This window comes from Dasypus novemcinctus, chromosome 9 (genome assembly GCF_030445035.2).
Source record: "Dasypus novemcinctus isolate mDasNov1 chromosome 9, mDasNov1.1.hap2, whole genome shotgun sequence".
NCBI lineage: Eukaryota > Metazoa > Chordata > Mammalia > Cingulata > Dasypodidae > Dasypus > Dasypus novemcinctus.
In genome coordinates, this window is record NC_080681.1 from 63,070,104 (window position 1) to 63,086,044 (window position 15,941).

Genomic DNA, 15,941 nt, shown 5'->3' on the forward strand with positions numbered 1-15,941 from the left:
ATACTTCGGAAGAAGAATTCAAGATAGTCAAATAAACGGAATGAAATAAGTGAAATGAAATTGTCACATCATCAGACATTCTCAAAATGGGTCTGTCAGTGTCTGTGGGCAATTGATTCTCTTGGTTGTGATTATTTAAACCTGAAAAAGCATATACACTCTTGTGTCCAGCAATGGTTGTTTATTGGCAGTCAAATATCCCATCATTCCTGTGAATTCTTCTGGTTGATTTACAATTCTGTTTGTATAAAATAAGAGATTTAGGAATGTTATTTAGTCTATATTTCTGCTTCTGGTTAGGGCTAATCTATTTATTTCATCAGTTCAGTTCCTAAGGGCAATCCTAGAGGTGGAAATGAATGCTTGGAGTCCCCCACAAAAGTAACAAGCATTTTCCCATCTCTCAGGACTGCTTGAAAATGTAGTTATCAGGTTGTAAAGAAATAGCATGTGATGAAAAATTAAATACATCATAAAATAGCTTCACCTTCATAGTACAAAACTAAAAACTACTTATGCCAGCAACTACATTTTACCCAGAAATGGGAAGAGAAGAACAGAATAGTATAGGATGTAAAAAGAAAACTCTGGCAATCTTAAAGTGACAGTGACAACAGCATCTCATGCAAATAACTTCTTTGGAGAGGTAAATTTTTAAAACACATACGTAGAATCAGTATCCTTTTCTTTCTTCCGTATTCCAAAGGCCTTCCTTGTGCGTTTTTTCAATCCTGGAGGAAAAGAGCAAATGTTCAAAGAATATATCAGCAACATTCAAGTGAACATATATTTAAAGTTGCAGCACATCAGTTAAACTTAAATTATCAAAAAGCAATGAAAGTTTTTTCAACTGTATATGCATGTGCATATGATTCATTAGTATATATTTCAACAGATCTTTATCAGGGACTCAGCACTACATGTTCTTAGCATTACAAGCAACATAAAGATGTATGGGTATAGAGAAGATTGCAAACTCTTCATTACCTAAATTGGGGCTCTGCAAAGAAACTGATTAGAATCATTTGCTAGAAGAATAGCAATTTCCAGGTTAGACATATTCTTAAGACTCAGATAATACCAAAATAAGGTATTTTTAAACAGTTACACTGTTCTGACATGTCCTTTGGTTTGCTAACACCATTTCATTTTTTTCTACTTTCTCAACTCTGTGGTCAGACTGGTTTATTAACTATCCTCCAAACATACCTAACACTTGTACTTTACTAACTTTTCCTCCTTCTGTGGTCCTTACTGCTAATGGAAAGGCTTTTCCTATTTTGTCAACATTTAGAATTTCAATTCATCCTCCATGGTTCAATTCATCCGGATGGCCTCTGAATTGCAGTGCTGTAAGATACTAACTATTCTATACTATCCTCAAAATGTTGTTTTTATGTGATTTATAATATATCCAACTATACCAACTTTTACTTCCCATGCCAAGGCTATGAGCCTTTTCAGAAAAGAGGCCAAAGCTCCCTCATTTGTATACCTGGCACACCTAATAAAGGTACCAGATAAATATTGGTTGATTTAAAATATCTTTCAGGAAGCATCATTCAGGCAGCATGGGAATAACAAGGTTTCTATCTTCCATCCTGGATGAACCAGACCTAAGCTTGGTTCTTCAATTCTTACCTTGCCAATGCTGTTTCTTACATGTTCAATAGCTACACACTCAGCTTGTATCTATTATCTTAGTATTTTTCAAACATTCTAAATGATATACATTCAAAACCTTAGATGTGTTACTGGTGGCTTGCAAAATATTGTTGAGATGTAGGAGCAGGAAAAGTCACTGACATTTCAGGGTTTCTGTATGGCACTACCAGGTAGAACAAAAAGGGAAAATACTGACAGTGTCAGCCATTTGACTACACTTTCTTCTAAAACGTATGAGTCAACCCAAACTGCTCAGATTATCTGAGTCATTCATTATCTGAGTCTTAAGATACTACTCAAAAATAATCTCCAAAATGCCTCTGTTCAGTCTAATTTTGCATTGTAATAGTCATTTCATTTAAGAAGTTTAGGCCTTTAAAATGTCAGTGTGTGTTGTTTTTTTTTTTAACACATAAAACTACTTTACACTATTCTCCACCTAATATTTAGGAACATCTTCCCCATTTTCATTTATAATTTTGATTGTCAAAAACATTCTTTCTTCTCACCTCTAATTTCCTGATCCCTTTTTAAGGACAAACTATAATATTTATAAAATCATCATTTCCTTCCTGCAATTTTTCTTGGGTCTCAAGTCTTTTTTTCTTTCTTTTTTTTCTAGCAACAAACACTATTTCTTTTTTTTCAACAAATGTCTAAGTTTTCTAATTCAATTTCAAGATTAGACTTTTTGTCCTATGAGGATGTTACAACATAATGAGGTTTTTCTCCTCCACTTCTCATCAATCAAGACTTGTTTATTTTCATTCTTTTTGTGTTTTACATGAGGGTTTTACTGCTATATACAGTAACGTTACAGTTTTTAGTTTTCCTTCTAGTAATATACATGACTTTAGACTTTCCCTTTTAACCACTGTCATATACATACATTAGCACTGCTAGTTACAAACACCATGATATGATTTCACTATTTCTATTCATTTCCAAAGATTTACAACAACCTTTTTACCAATTCTGCACAGATTAAAAATCAGCTTTCCATTCTTTACCCTCATTCTATTTTTCTGGTGATCTATACTCTAATTATTAACTCCATGAGTTTAACATAATACATTTAGTTCATAATAGCACAATCAGACAGTATTTGTCCTCTTGTTTGACTTGTTTCACTCAACATAATGTTCTCCAGGTTCATCCATGTTGTCATATGCTTCACAACTTCATTTCTTCTCACTGCTGCATAATACTCCATCATGTATATACACCTTGAATTGTTTATCCATTCATCAGTTGATGGACACCTGGGTTGTTTCCAACTTTTGGCAATCGTGAATAATGCCACTGCTATAAACGTCGGTGTGCAGATGTATGTTTGTATCTCTGCTCTCAGTTCTTTTTGGGTATATACCTAGTAATGGTATTGCTGGGTCACAAGACAAGTTTATATTCATCTTTCTTATGAATTGCCAGAGTCGTTCACAGTGGCTGTACCATTCTACATTCCTACCAACAGTGAATAAGTGTGCCTATCTCTCCACATCCTCTCCCACATTCACAGTTTTCCGACTTTTTAATTGTGGTCAGTCTAATACGTGTGAAATGATATTGCATTGTAGTTTTGATTTGCATTTCCCTATTCTGTAGTGATGTTGAAAATTTTCTCATGTGTTTTTTGCCATTTGTATTTCTTCTATGGACAACTATCTTTTCAAATCTTTGGCCCATTATTTTAATATCAGGTAGTTCGTCTTTTTATAGTTGGATTTTTTTTCTGATTTCCTCCTCAGATTGCACATCAGTAGTGTATAGAAACGCTACTGATTTTTGCAAATTAATTTTGTATCCCACCAGTTTGCAGAGTTTGTCTATTAGTTCTAGTAGCTTTGTGGATTTTTCAGGATTTTCTAGATATAGAATCATATCGGCAGCAAATAGTGAACATTTTACTTCTTCCTTTCCTATTTGGGTGCCTTTTATTTCTTTAGCCTAACTGCTCTAGCTAGAACATCTAGCACAATATTGACTAACAATGGTGACAGTGGACATCCTTGTCTTATTCCTGATCTCAGAAGGAAAACTTTCAATCTTTCACCATTGAGTGTAGGTTTTTCATATATGCACTTTACCATATTGAGAAAGCTTCCTTCCCCCTATCTTTCTTGAGTGCTTTTATCGATAAAGGGTGATGTATTTTGTCAAATATCTTTTCTGCATCATTTGAGAGGATCATGTGATTTTTCTTCCTCAATTTATCAATTAAGTTTATTACACTAACTGAGTTTCTTGCGTTGAACCACCCTTTTATACCTGGGATAAAGCCCACTTGATCATGGTGCATAATTCTTTTAATGGGCTTTTGGATTCAGTATGCCGGTATTTTGTTGAGGATTTTTGTATCTATATTCATGAGAGATATTGGTCTGTAATTATCTTTTTTTGTAGTATCTTTATCTGGTTTTGGTATTAGGATGATGTTGGTTGGCTTAATAGAATGAGTTTGGTAGTATTTTTTCCTGTTCAATTTTCTGGAAGAGCTTGAGCAAGACTGGTATCAGATCATCTTTGAATTATTGCTAAAATTCACCTGTGAAGCCATCTGGTTCCAGGCTTTTCATCTTTAGGAGGTTTTTGTTGACTGTTTCAATCTCTTCACTTGTGATTGGGTTGTTTAGGTCTTCTATTTTTTTCTATAGTGTATGTGGTTTGTGTGTTTCTAGGATTTTGTCCATTTCCTCTACATTGTCTGTTTTTTGGCATATAGCTATTCATAGTAACCTCTTATGATCTTTTCTCATTTCTGCAGGGTTAGTGGTAATGCCCCTCTCTCATTTCTGATTTTATTTATTTTCATCTTCTCTCTTTTTTTTTTGTCAGTCTCGCTAAGTGTTTGTCAATTTTGTTGATCTCAAAAAATCAACTTTTGGTTTTGTTGACTCTATTGCTTTTTGTTCTTACTTTCATTTATTTCTCCTCTGTTTACTGTTTCTTTTCTTCAACTTTGTTTGGGATTAGTTTCCTGTTCTTTTTCTAGTTCCTCCAGGTGTGCAGTTAGATCTTCACTTTTAGCTCTTTCTTCTTTTTTAAGCATTGAGGGCTACACATTTCCCTATCAGCACTGCTTTTGCAATGTCCCACAGGCTTTGATAGCTTGTTCTTATTTTCATTTGTCTCAAGAAATTTGCTGAATTCTCTTGCAACTTCTTCTATGACCCACTAATCATTTAAGAGTGTGTTGTTTAATCTCCAAACATTTATGAATTTTCCCTTTTTCTGTCCATTATTGATTTCCAGTATCATTCTGTTGTGATCAGAGAAAGTTTTGCATAATTTCAATCTTTTTAAATTCATTGAGACTTGTCTTGTGACCCAACATATGGTCTATCTTAGAGAAGGATCCATGAGTACTTGAAAAGAAAGTATATCCTGCTGTTTTGGGGTGTGCAATGCTCTACAGATGTCTGTTAGGTCTAGTTGATTTATCATATTATTCAAGTTCTCTGTTTCTTCATTTATCCCCTGTCTATATGTTCTACCCAGTATCGAGAGTGGTGTAATGAAGTACTGTAGAGATATCTATTTCTCTCTTTAGTTTTGCCAGTGTGTACCTCATGTATCTTGGGGAACTAAGTTTTAGTGCATAAATATTTAGTATAGTTATTTCTTCTTGGTGAATTACCCCTTTTATTAATATATAATAACCTTCTTCATCTCTTATAATAGTTTTGCATTTGAAATTTATTTTGTCTGATATTAGTATCACTACTCCAGCTCTTTTTTTTTCTTTACTATTTGCATAGAATATCTTTTTCCAACCTTTCACCTTTAACCTGGTTGTGTCCTTACATCTGAGGTGGGTTTCTTATAGACAACATATAGATGGATCATATTTTTTTAATCCATTCTATCAGTCTATGTCTTTTGATTGGGGAGTTAAATCCATTAACATTTAATGTTATTCCTGTAAAGGCATTACTTATGCCATCCTTTTTGTCCTTGAGCTCTCTGTTGTCATATCATTCTGTTGACTGTCTTCTTACCTTTAGTTTACCCTTCCTAATAACTTTTTTTCTAAACCCATCTCCAAATCTCTCTCCCTTGTTTTTCCCTTTCAGGCAGCAGCACTCCCTTTGGTATCTCTTGTAATTCTTGTCTTTTGGTAACATATTCTTCCAGTTTTTGTCTAGGAAGACTATGAATTCACCCTCATTTTTGAAGGACAGTTTTGCCAGATATAGAATTCTTGGCTGGCAGTTTTTTTCTTTCAGTACCTTAAATACATCATACCACTCTTTCTTCTAGCCTCCACGGTTTCTGATGAGAGGTTGGCACTTAACCTTATGGAGTTTCCCTTGTATGTGATGCTTTGCTTTTCTCTTGCTGCTTTCAGAATCCTCTATTTCTGATATTTGACATTCTGAATAGCAGGTGTTTTGGGGTAGGTTATTTGGATTTATTCTGTTTGGGGTCCATTGCCCTTCTTGGATATTGATATTTTTGTCTTTCATAAGGGTTGAGAAGTTTTCCATCGTTATTTCCTCAAATACTGTTTCTTCTCCTTTTCCATTCTCTTCTCCTGTGGGACACCAATTATGTGAATATTTTTGTGTTTCATGTTGTCCTGAGAGTCTGTTCCATTTTTTCCATTCTCTTCTCTTTCCGTTCTCCTGTCTTTTCCAGTTCAGATTTTCTGTCTTTGAAATCACTAATTCTGTCTTCAAGCATTTCAAGTCTGCTCTTATTGGCCTCTAATGTATTTTTAATCTTATCTATCATGTCTTTCATTCCCATAAAGTCTGTTACTTTTCTTTGCAGGCTTTCAAATTGTTTATGCTCACCCAGTGTCTTCTTGATATCCTTTATTTCTTTAGTCATATTTTCTTTGGGTTCTTTGAAGTGATTCAGAAAACTGATTATCACTGATTATCTTAAATCCTGTATCTCTTCAGAATATTTGGTTAGGTCTTTTGGCTGGGCCATCTCTTCCTGTTTCATAGTATAGCTTGTAATTTTTTGCATCTGAGTATGTTGGTGTATTTACACTGATGGCCAATTTCTTTCTCTTGCCTATTTCTTTTTTCATAGCTCTTCAGATATTTGGTTCAACTTGTTCTAAGTTTTTAATATTGCCCAGGTTATGTTATCAAAATTGGGCCAGGGATCACCAATGGGGCACAGATTTTCTCCCAGGGGTTAGGATATACAAAAAACAGAGAAGAGTTTTGTCAATGCAATTTCCAGACTGGCCAGCAGATTGCACTCATTAGTTCACCTTTCCACAGAGGTGTTTCAGTCTGGGCTTTCCTGTGTTCCTGTGCTGACTCTCCAGAGTAGAGATTGAAAACAGGCTCTGCTGACCAAATTCAGTGAAGAAAAGTCCTATGATACCCCATCTCTTTTCCCTTGAAACAGCTGACAGGGAAGAAGGTATCTGTTCCTCTCTCAGCTGGTTGCAGTGAGCCAAGGATTTTACCCAAGCTTTATATTCTGAGAGTGGGTGGAGGGGAGCCCTTCTCAGCTGCTGTGGGGCTTGGTATCTCACATTTGTTGTTTAGGCTTCTTCATATTTCTGTCCCTCAATCTCCTGGGAGTTGTGTAGCACTGTTCTGGTCTGCTGTCCCCCAAAGCAGGTTGCTTGGACAGCTTTTGGCTTTTTCTCTATTGTTTTTGTGAGAGCATTGAACTTTGCCTAATGGTGTGATGCCATCTTCCCACAATTCTCAAGTCTTTTTAAATGCTTCTCTGTGCTTCGAATTTAGCCTTTGGGTTCACAATGAATGCAATATTCACCAATCACTACTGGCTTTTACAGGATTGATTATAAAACCAATGCTTTCACTATCTTATGTTTTCCATACATTTTATTTCCTATAACTCAACCACAAGGTAGAGTTAGCATGTCCAAGCAAATCCATCAAGAAATACACAAAAATTCAAATAATTCTTGTATTAATTTTTAACAGAGCAGGAAATAGTAGTTTCCAATAGACCTGGTCCTGTTTTTGCCAATCAAATTTGGACAATAGCCAGTATTTACTATTTCATGAAAGTCAAGAGTTGTCCAGTTTGTCAAAAAAAATGCACTAGACCCAGAGTCAAGAGATGAAGGGTTCCTTCCCAGTTTCATTTTTAATTGTGTATCTGAGTATAAAATTACTCAGATACAGTCAATAATAAGGGGTGAAATAATATGCATACCTTCACAAAATTCTATACCAATCTGTAGCTTGGTTTCACTGAAAGTCATGCTTCCTATGAACCAGGAGTAAAGATGTGAATATTTTTTAAAAAAATCAAATTGTTGAATACGAAAATATCAGACTGCATTTTCCATGAAAAGTGAAAAGTTCTGAGAAGTTTAGAAATGTATGAAGGTAACTCCAAAAAACAAAAGCAAAGTTATAAAATGTAAAAGATTACATAAATTAACAGCTCTTTGAGAAGATCGAAGAAGAAAAAAGTCACACCAACTGCATTAAAAGTTAATGAAGAGAGAAATGAGATTTCAGGGGCAAGAAAGTGTCAGAGTAAGGAGCTCCATGAGTCAGCTCATCTTACAGGGCAGTTAGTAATTATCCAAAGCTATCTAAGGCACCTGTTTTGGGGTCCCAGAAGACCAGAAGAGCATTCTGCAACATCATTGAAAGAATGGGAGGAGACCACTCATCTGCAGTGAAGATTTGTAAGTAGAGCACTCCGCAACACAGAGACTGGTGCCTATCTTCCACTGGTGGTAAAAGCTACCTCAGGAGCTATTCCATGGCCCGAGTTGGAAGCTCCATTTCCCAAAAACAGGAGAGGAAGAGACAGTTGGCTACCGACTTCAGCTACTGATTAATAAATTCAGCTGGCTAAAGTATAATCCTAAAAACAGCTAAAATTTGAACCTGTCCAAGTTGGAAAGAGGGTAGTAGCTGCCATTTTAACTCCACCCATAGCATGAGTGACATTAGGACTGACTGAAAATCACAGTGAAGGTGGGGACCAGCTTCTTTCCACCCAGATTGGATTGTAGCTCTAGACTAAGGTCCAGCCCCACCTCCAGTAGGGGAAGCTAGGGGGACCTTAACCAGCCTCTCTGGGTAACTGCAGGCATTTTCAGCCAGCACAGACTGAATAGTTGGACACCTGAGGCTCTACCCTGTACCTCTATAGGAAAGGAGGGGAGCTGTTTTTCCTCAGCTGCTCTGGTCAACTGCAGGTACTTTTGTTCTGCACAGACTGATTTGTTGAGCATTTTCTATTCCATCTCTGTCCATCCCCCCCCCCCCCATATAGGATGGGAGGGGGCTAGTGTTTTTTTATCCTCCAGGCAACTGCAGGCACTTTTGGCTGGACACTTGAGGCTCCACCCTGCACCCCTATAGGAAAGGAGGGGAGCTGTGTTTCTTCAGCCTCTCTGGGGCAACTGCAGGTGCTTTCAGCTGGCACAGACTGAACAGTCAGACAACTGTAGCTCCATCCCCACCTTTAAATATGATAGAAGGGAAGCTGTGTCACCTCAGCCTCTCTGGGCAACTGCAGATACTTTCAGCCCTCACAGATCAGATGGAGAGTCAGATACCTGTCACTCCATCCCCACCCCCAAGAGGATATGGAGGGCTGTGTTTCCTCAACCTCTCAAGCAACAGCAGGCACTTTTGACCTGTATGGACTGGACAGCTAGGCCTCTGTGGATCCACCCCACTTCTCCCCATAGGATAGGAGGGGGCTGGTCTTTCTTTAGCTTCTCCAGGCAATGGGAGGCATTTTCAGCCTGTACAGATCAGACTCTTGGGTGCTTGTGGCTTCACCCCTAACCCCAATAGGATAGGAGAGGAGCTGTGATTTCTCAGCCTCTCTGGGAATTTGCAAGTACTTCCAGGCCCCACAGACATGTCTGTTAGATATCTGTGGTTCCTCTTCCCTACTTAAGGGCAGAAGGGACAGTATTCCCTCAGCCTCTCAGGGCAACTGCAGGAACTACCGGCTCACACAGATTAGATCATGAGGCACCCCACAGGGTCCATTCCCACAATTGGGAGGAGAGGATGGGGGCTGGTGCTAAGTCAGTCTACCTGAGTAACTGCTGTTTTGACCTGTATGGCTTAGTTTGCTGCCCATATCTGCAGTTCCATCCCCAAACCAGGCTGGGAAGAAAGGGGTGTGAAGCTTCATCAGTCTCTCCAGGCAACTACAGACAGTTTTGGCCTGCATGGCTTGGATTATTATACACAACTGCAGCTCCATCCCTATCTTTTGCAGAGAGGAAAGGTGGGAGAAGCTTCATCAGTCCTTGGGGCAACACAGGCAGCATTAGCCTCCAGGGCTTACAGTACCAACTACAACCTACTATACAACAAAAAGGAAGAAAGAGCAAGAAAGCCTGAAACTAAAGAGAGAAACTGTGCCCAAAATAAATACATCTATTAAGTCAGATGCCAAGACACCAACAAAAAATTGCAATCCATAGTAAGAAACAGGAAGATATGGCCCAACCAAAGGAACAAGATAAGCCTCCAGATGACATAAAGGAGTTGAGATAACTAATCATAGATATTCCAATAAGACTCCTTAATAAATTCAATAACACAACTACAGATGTTGGATATAAAGAAGGCACTGGGTGAGCACAAAGAAGAATTTGAAAGCATACATAAAAAAATAGCAGATCTTATGGGAATGAAAGCCATGATAAATGAAATGAAAAAACATACTGGAGGCAAATAACCACAGATTGGAGGAGACAGAAGAACAGTGAGCTTAAAGACATGGCCTCTTGTGATGAATCTGGACTCAGATGGGATCTCCCTTCATAAGACTTTCATGCTAATGTGCTGGAGGTGCAGTTAATGTTGGGGTTTAAGATATATTTAGGGGATTTGAATCTCTGGACTGACAATGTGATAGCCAGGTCCTGAGCCTCAACAGACTCCAGCACCTACAATCTGATTTATTGGACTTACCACACTCAGCTAAGATGGAGTTGAAGAAGGACAATCACCACACCATGGAGCCTAGAGTGATTACAACTGAAAATGGGAGGATTGCATCCAGCATCCATGTGGAATCTGAGCCTCCTCTTGACATAGAGGTGCAATGGACACAACCAATCCAATGTCCACATAGAAGAGGTGGCATTGGATTGGGAAAAGTGGACATGGTGGACGATGGGTATGGGGAAAGGCAGGAAGAGATGAGAGGTGGAGGCGTCTTTGGGACATGGAGCTGCCCTGGATGGTGCCTCAGAGGTAATCACCGGACATTGTAAATCCTCACAGGGCCCACTGGATGGAATGGAGGAGAGTATGGGCCATGATGTGGACCATTGTCTATGAGGTGCAGAGGTGCCCAAAGATGTACTTACCAAATGCAATGGATGTGTCATGATGATGGGAACGAGTGTTGTTGGGGGGGGAGGGGGGGGGTGGGGGGGTGGGGTTGAATGGGACCTCACATATATATATATTTTTAATGTAATATTATTACAAAGTCAATAAAAAAAAAAAAAAGACATGGCCTCTGAAAGCAAACATACTAAGGAACGGATGAAAAAAGAATGGGAAAAATGGAGCAGGGTCTCAGGGAACTAAATGATGGCCAGAACCATGCAAAATATATGTCATGTGTGTTCCAGAAGGAGAAGAGAAGGGAAAAGGGACAGAAGGAATAATTGAAGAAATAATGGCTAAAATTTCCCAACTCTATTGAAGGACATAGATATCCATGTCCAAGAAGCACAAGGTACTCCCACCCAAAAAAATCTGAACAGACCTACTGCAAGACACTTATCAGAATGATAAAGAGAGAATTCTGAGAGCAGTGAGAGAAAAGTGATGTATCACATACAAGGGAAAGCCAATAAGATTAAATGCTGATTTCTCATTGGAAACCATGGAGGCAAGAAGGCAGTGGTATGATATACTTAAGATACTGCAAGAGAAAAACTGCCAACCAAGAATTTTATATCTAGAAAAATTATCTCTCAAAATGAGTTCAAGTTTAGAATATTCACAAATAAACAGAAACTGAGTTTGTAAGAGGTAAGTTTTGCAAGAAATCTAAAGGGAGTGATACAGTCTGGAAAGAAAAGACAGGAGAGAAAGGCTTGGAAGAGAGTCCAGAAATGAAGATAATATTAGTAAAAGTAGCAAAAAATGTAAAAAGAGTGGTGAAAATAAAATGACAGATAGAACCCAAAGGTCAAAATGAATGATGAAAGAACTGCCGTTAAAGTATTAATATTGAACATTAGTGGATTAAACTCTGCAATCAAAAGACACAGACTGGCAGAATAATAAGAAATATGAGTCACCTATATGTTGTCCACAAGAGATTCACCTTAGTCCCAAGGATACCAATAGACTGAAAATGAAAGGCTAGAAAGAGATATTCCACACATACAGTAACCAAAAATAACTGGAGTGGCTCTACTTATATTGGATGTAATAGACTTTTAAAAGCAAAAGTGTTATTAGAGACAACGAAGGACATTATATATATATTAAAAAGGGCAATTAACCATGAAGAAATAACAATCATAAATGTATATGTACCTAAACATGATGCTCCAAATTACATGAAGCAAACATGGGCAAAACTGAAGAGAGAAATAGATGTCTCCATGATAATAGTTGGAGACTTCAAATATACCACTCTCAGAATTGGATAAAACATATGGGCAAAGGATCAATAAGGAAACAGAAAGCTTGAATAAGATAATAAATGGACCAAACCTAATAGACCTATTCAGAACACTGGACCCCACAATAGCAGGATATACATTCTTCTCAAGTACTCATGGTTTTCTCTGGGATAGACCATATGTTGAGTCACAAAACAGATCTCAATAAATTCAGCAAGACTGAAATTGTACAACGCGCCTTCTCTGATCACAATGGAATAAAGCTGGAAATCAACAACAGGCAGAAAAAGGGCAAATTCACAAATACATGGAGATTAAACAACACACTCAAATAACCAGTGGGTCAAAGAAGAAATTACAAGAGAAATCAATAGGTATCTTGAGATGAATGAAAATTAGAAAACAACACATCAGAATCTATAGGATAACAAAGAAGGCAGTGCTGAGAGGAAAATTTATAGCCCTAAATGCTTCCATTAAAAAAGAAGAAAGTGCTAATATCAATGACCTAACTACATAGCTGGAGGAACTAAGAAAAGAATAGCAAACTAATCTCAAAGCAAGCGGAAGGAATAAAATAGCAAAGATCAGAATAGAAATAAATGAAGTTGAGAACAAAAAAACAATACAAAGAATTAAAAAAACCAAGAGTTGGTTCTTCAAGATTAACAAAATCAACAAACCCTTAGCTAGACCAATAAAGAAAAAAAGAAAGGTGATACAAAGAAAATAAAAAATGAAAATGGGAACATTACTACTGACCCCAAAGAAATAAAAGAGATTATAAGAGGATACTGTGAACGTCTGTGTGCCAACAAACTAGACAATGTGGATGAAATGGAAAAATTCCTAGGAATGTACAAACACCTACACTGACCCTAGAAGAAATAAAAGACCTCAACAAACCAATCACAAGTAAAAACATTGAAATAGTCATCAAACAATTCCCCAAAATGAAAAGTCCAGGACCAGATGGTTTCACAGGTGAGTTCTACCAAGCATTCAAGAAGATTTAATACCAATCTTACTCTTCAAAAAAACTGAACAAGAAGGAATACTATCAAACTCACTTTATGAAGCCATTGTCACCCTAATACTGATATCTGTAGTATCAGATAAAGATATTACAAAAAAAGAAAATTACACATCCATTTCCCTAATAAATATGGATGCAAAATTCCTCAATAAAATACTTGCTAATGAAATCCAACAACACATTAAAAGAATTATTTATCAGGTCAGGTGGGTTTTATACCAGGCATGTAAGGGTAGTTCAACACAAGAAAATCAATCTGCATAATACATCACATTAATAAATCAAGGAAGAAAAATCACATTGATTGATGTAGAAAAGGCATTTGACAAAATACAGTATCCTTTCTTGATAAAAATACTATAAAAGATAGGAATCAAAGGGAACTTTCTCAATATGATAGCGATCATATGTGAAAAACACACAGCTAACATTGTACTCAAAGGTGAAAGACTGAAAACTTTCCCATTGAGATTGGGAATAAGACAAGGATGCCCATTGTCACCAGTGTGGTTCAATATAATACTAGAGGTTCTAGCTAGAGCAATTAGGCAAGAAAAAGAAATAAAAGGTATCCAAATTGGAAAGAAAAAAGTAAAACTTACACTATTTGCAGATGATATGATCCTATATCCAGAAAGTCCCAAAAAATCTACAACGAAGCAGCTAGAGCTAATAAATAATTTCAGCAGAATGGCAGAATATAAGAGAATATGCAAAATTAGTAGTGTTTCTATACACTAGCAATGTACAATCTGAGGAGAAAGTCAGGAAAAAAATTCCATTTATAATAACGACTAAAAGAATCAAATATTTAGGAATAAGCTTAACCAAGGATGTAAAGCCCTTGCATTCAGAAAACTATAATGCATTCCTAAAAGAAATAAAAGAAGATCTAAATAAATGGAAGAACATTCCATGCTCATGGATTGAAAGATTAAACATTGTTAAGATGTCAATTCTACTTAAATTGATATATAGATTGAATTCAATCCTGACAAAAATTCCACCAGCATTTTTTAAGCAAATGAAAAACACAATTACCAAATTTATTTGAAGGATAAGGAGCCCCTAACAGCCAGAAACATCTTAAAAAGGAAGAGCAAAGTTGGAGGAATCTCACTTCCAAACTTTAAATTATATTACCTAGCTATAGTGGTAAAAAAAAAACAGCATGATATTGACATAAAGATAGGCACCCCAACCAATGGAACCAAAATGATGGTTCAGAAACAAACCCTCACATCTATGGTCAAGTGTTTTTTGACAAAGCTATCAAACTACCCAACTGGGGCAGAACAGTCTATTCAACAAATGGTGCTGGGAGAACTGGATATCCATAGCCAAAAGAAAGAGGACCCCTATTCTCACATCTCAAACAAAAATTAACTCAAAATGGATTAAAGACCAAATATAAAAGAAAGAATCATAAAGCTTCTAGAGGACAGTATAGGGAAACATCTTCAAGACCTGGTGGTAGGCAGTGGAGTCTTAAAGCTTACACTGAAAACACAAGCAATGAAAGAAAATATGTAAATGAGATGTCCTCAAACTTAAACACTTTCACGATTCAAAGGACTTCGCTAAGAAGGTGAAAAGGCAGCCCACTCAATGGGAGAAAATATTTGGAAACCATATATCCGACTGGGTTTGATTTCCATTCTATATAAAGAGATCATACAACCCAACAATAAAAGAGGAAGTAATCCTATTTTAAAAATGGGCAAAAGACTTAAACAGACATTTCTCTAAAGAGGAAATACAAATGACCAAAAATCACATGAAAAAATGTTCAATATCACTCACTATTAGGGAAATGCAAACCAAACTGACAATGAGATGTCATCTCACACAGCATAGAATGGTCATTACTACAAAAATAGAAAATAACAGAGGGGTTGCCCTTATGCACACCTCAGCAGAGTCCCAGAGACAGTTAAAGTAGGTACAACCCAGGTATTGGTTATTCTGAGGGCTACAGAGACCCACAGGTTCTATGGTCATGGCAGATGGACTTCAGTGCCATGTCAGATGGCCCTACTTTGGACTTTGTGTTTCTGTGTGATGGAGCTGGACTCAGATGTGATCTTTGTCCACAAGTCTCTCCTGTTAATTTTACTGGAACTGTAGTTGGTGCTGGGGTTTAAAATATACCCAGGGGACCTGAATCTCTGGACTGACCATGTGATAGCCAGCTCCTGAACCTCAACAGACTTGCAACTCCTATACTCTCGTTTATTGGATTTACCCCACTCAGCTAACATGGAGGTGAAGAAGGTCAACCACCACACCAGGGAGCCAAGAATGCCTACAACTGAAAGCAGGAGAACTGCATCCAGCAATTGTTGATATAGATGTGGAGTGGACACAACCATTCTAAGGTCCACAGGATGGAGGAATAGAGTACGGACTGGAGTGGACTTACTGATATTCTATTCATGAACTATTGTGATTAGTAATTGAGGAATATGTGGCATTGGTGTGGAGAAAGTGGCCATGGTGGCTGCAGGGGGTAGAGAGTGGGAGGAAGAGACGTGATGTGTGGGCGTTTTGGGGACTTGGAGTTGTCTTGGGTGGTGCTGCGGGAACAGTTACCAAACATTGTATGTCCTCCCATGGTCCACTGGGTAGACTGTGGGAGAGTGTGGGCTATGGTGTGGA

The 15,941-nt window shown here is 37.5% G+C and overlaps 1 protein-coding gene across 23 annotated transcripts in view; it reads right to left on the reverse strand.

Annotated features, from left to right (window-relative positions):
- SGIP1 (SH3GL interacting endocytic adaptor 1) overlaps positions 1-15,941 on the reverse strand; it is a 238,330-nt gene that overhangs the window by 121,679 nt on the left and 100,710 nt on the right. For all 23 annotated transcript variants that reach the window (XM_058303416.1, XM_058303406.1, XM_058303410.1 and 20 more), the window contains one exon: positions 668-731. In XM_058303416.1, the coding sequence (XP_058159399.1) occupies positions 668-731 (64 nt within the window). The remainder of the gene's footprint in view (positions 1-667; positions 732-15,941) is intronic.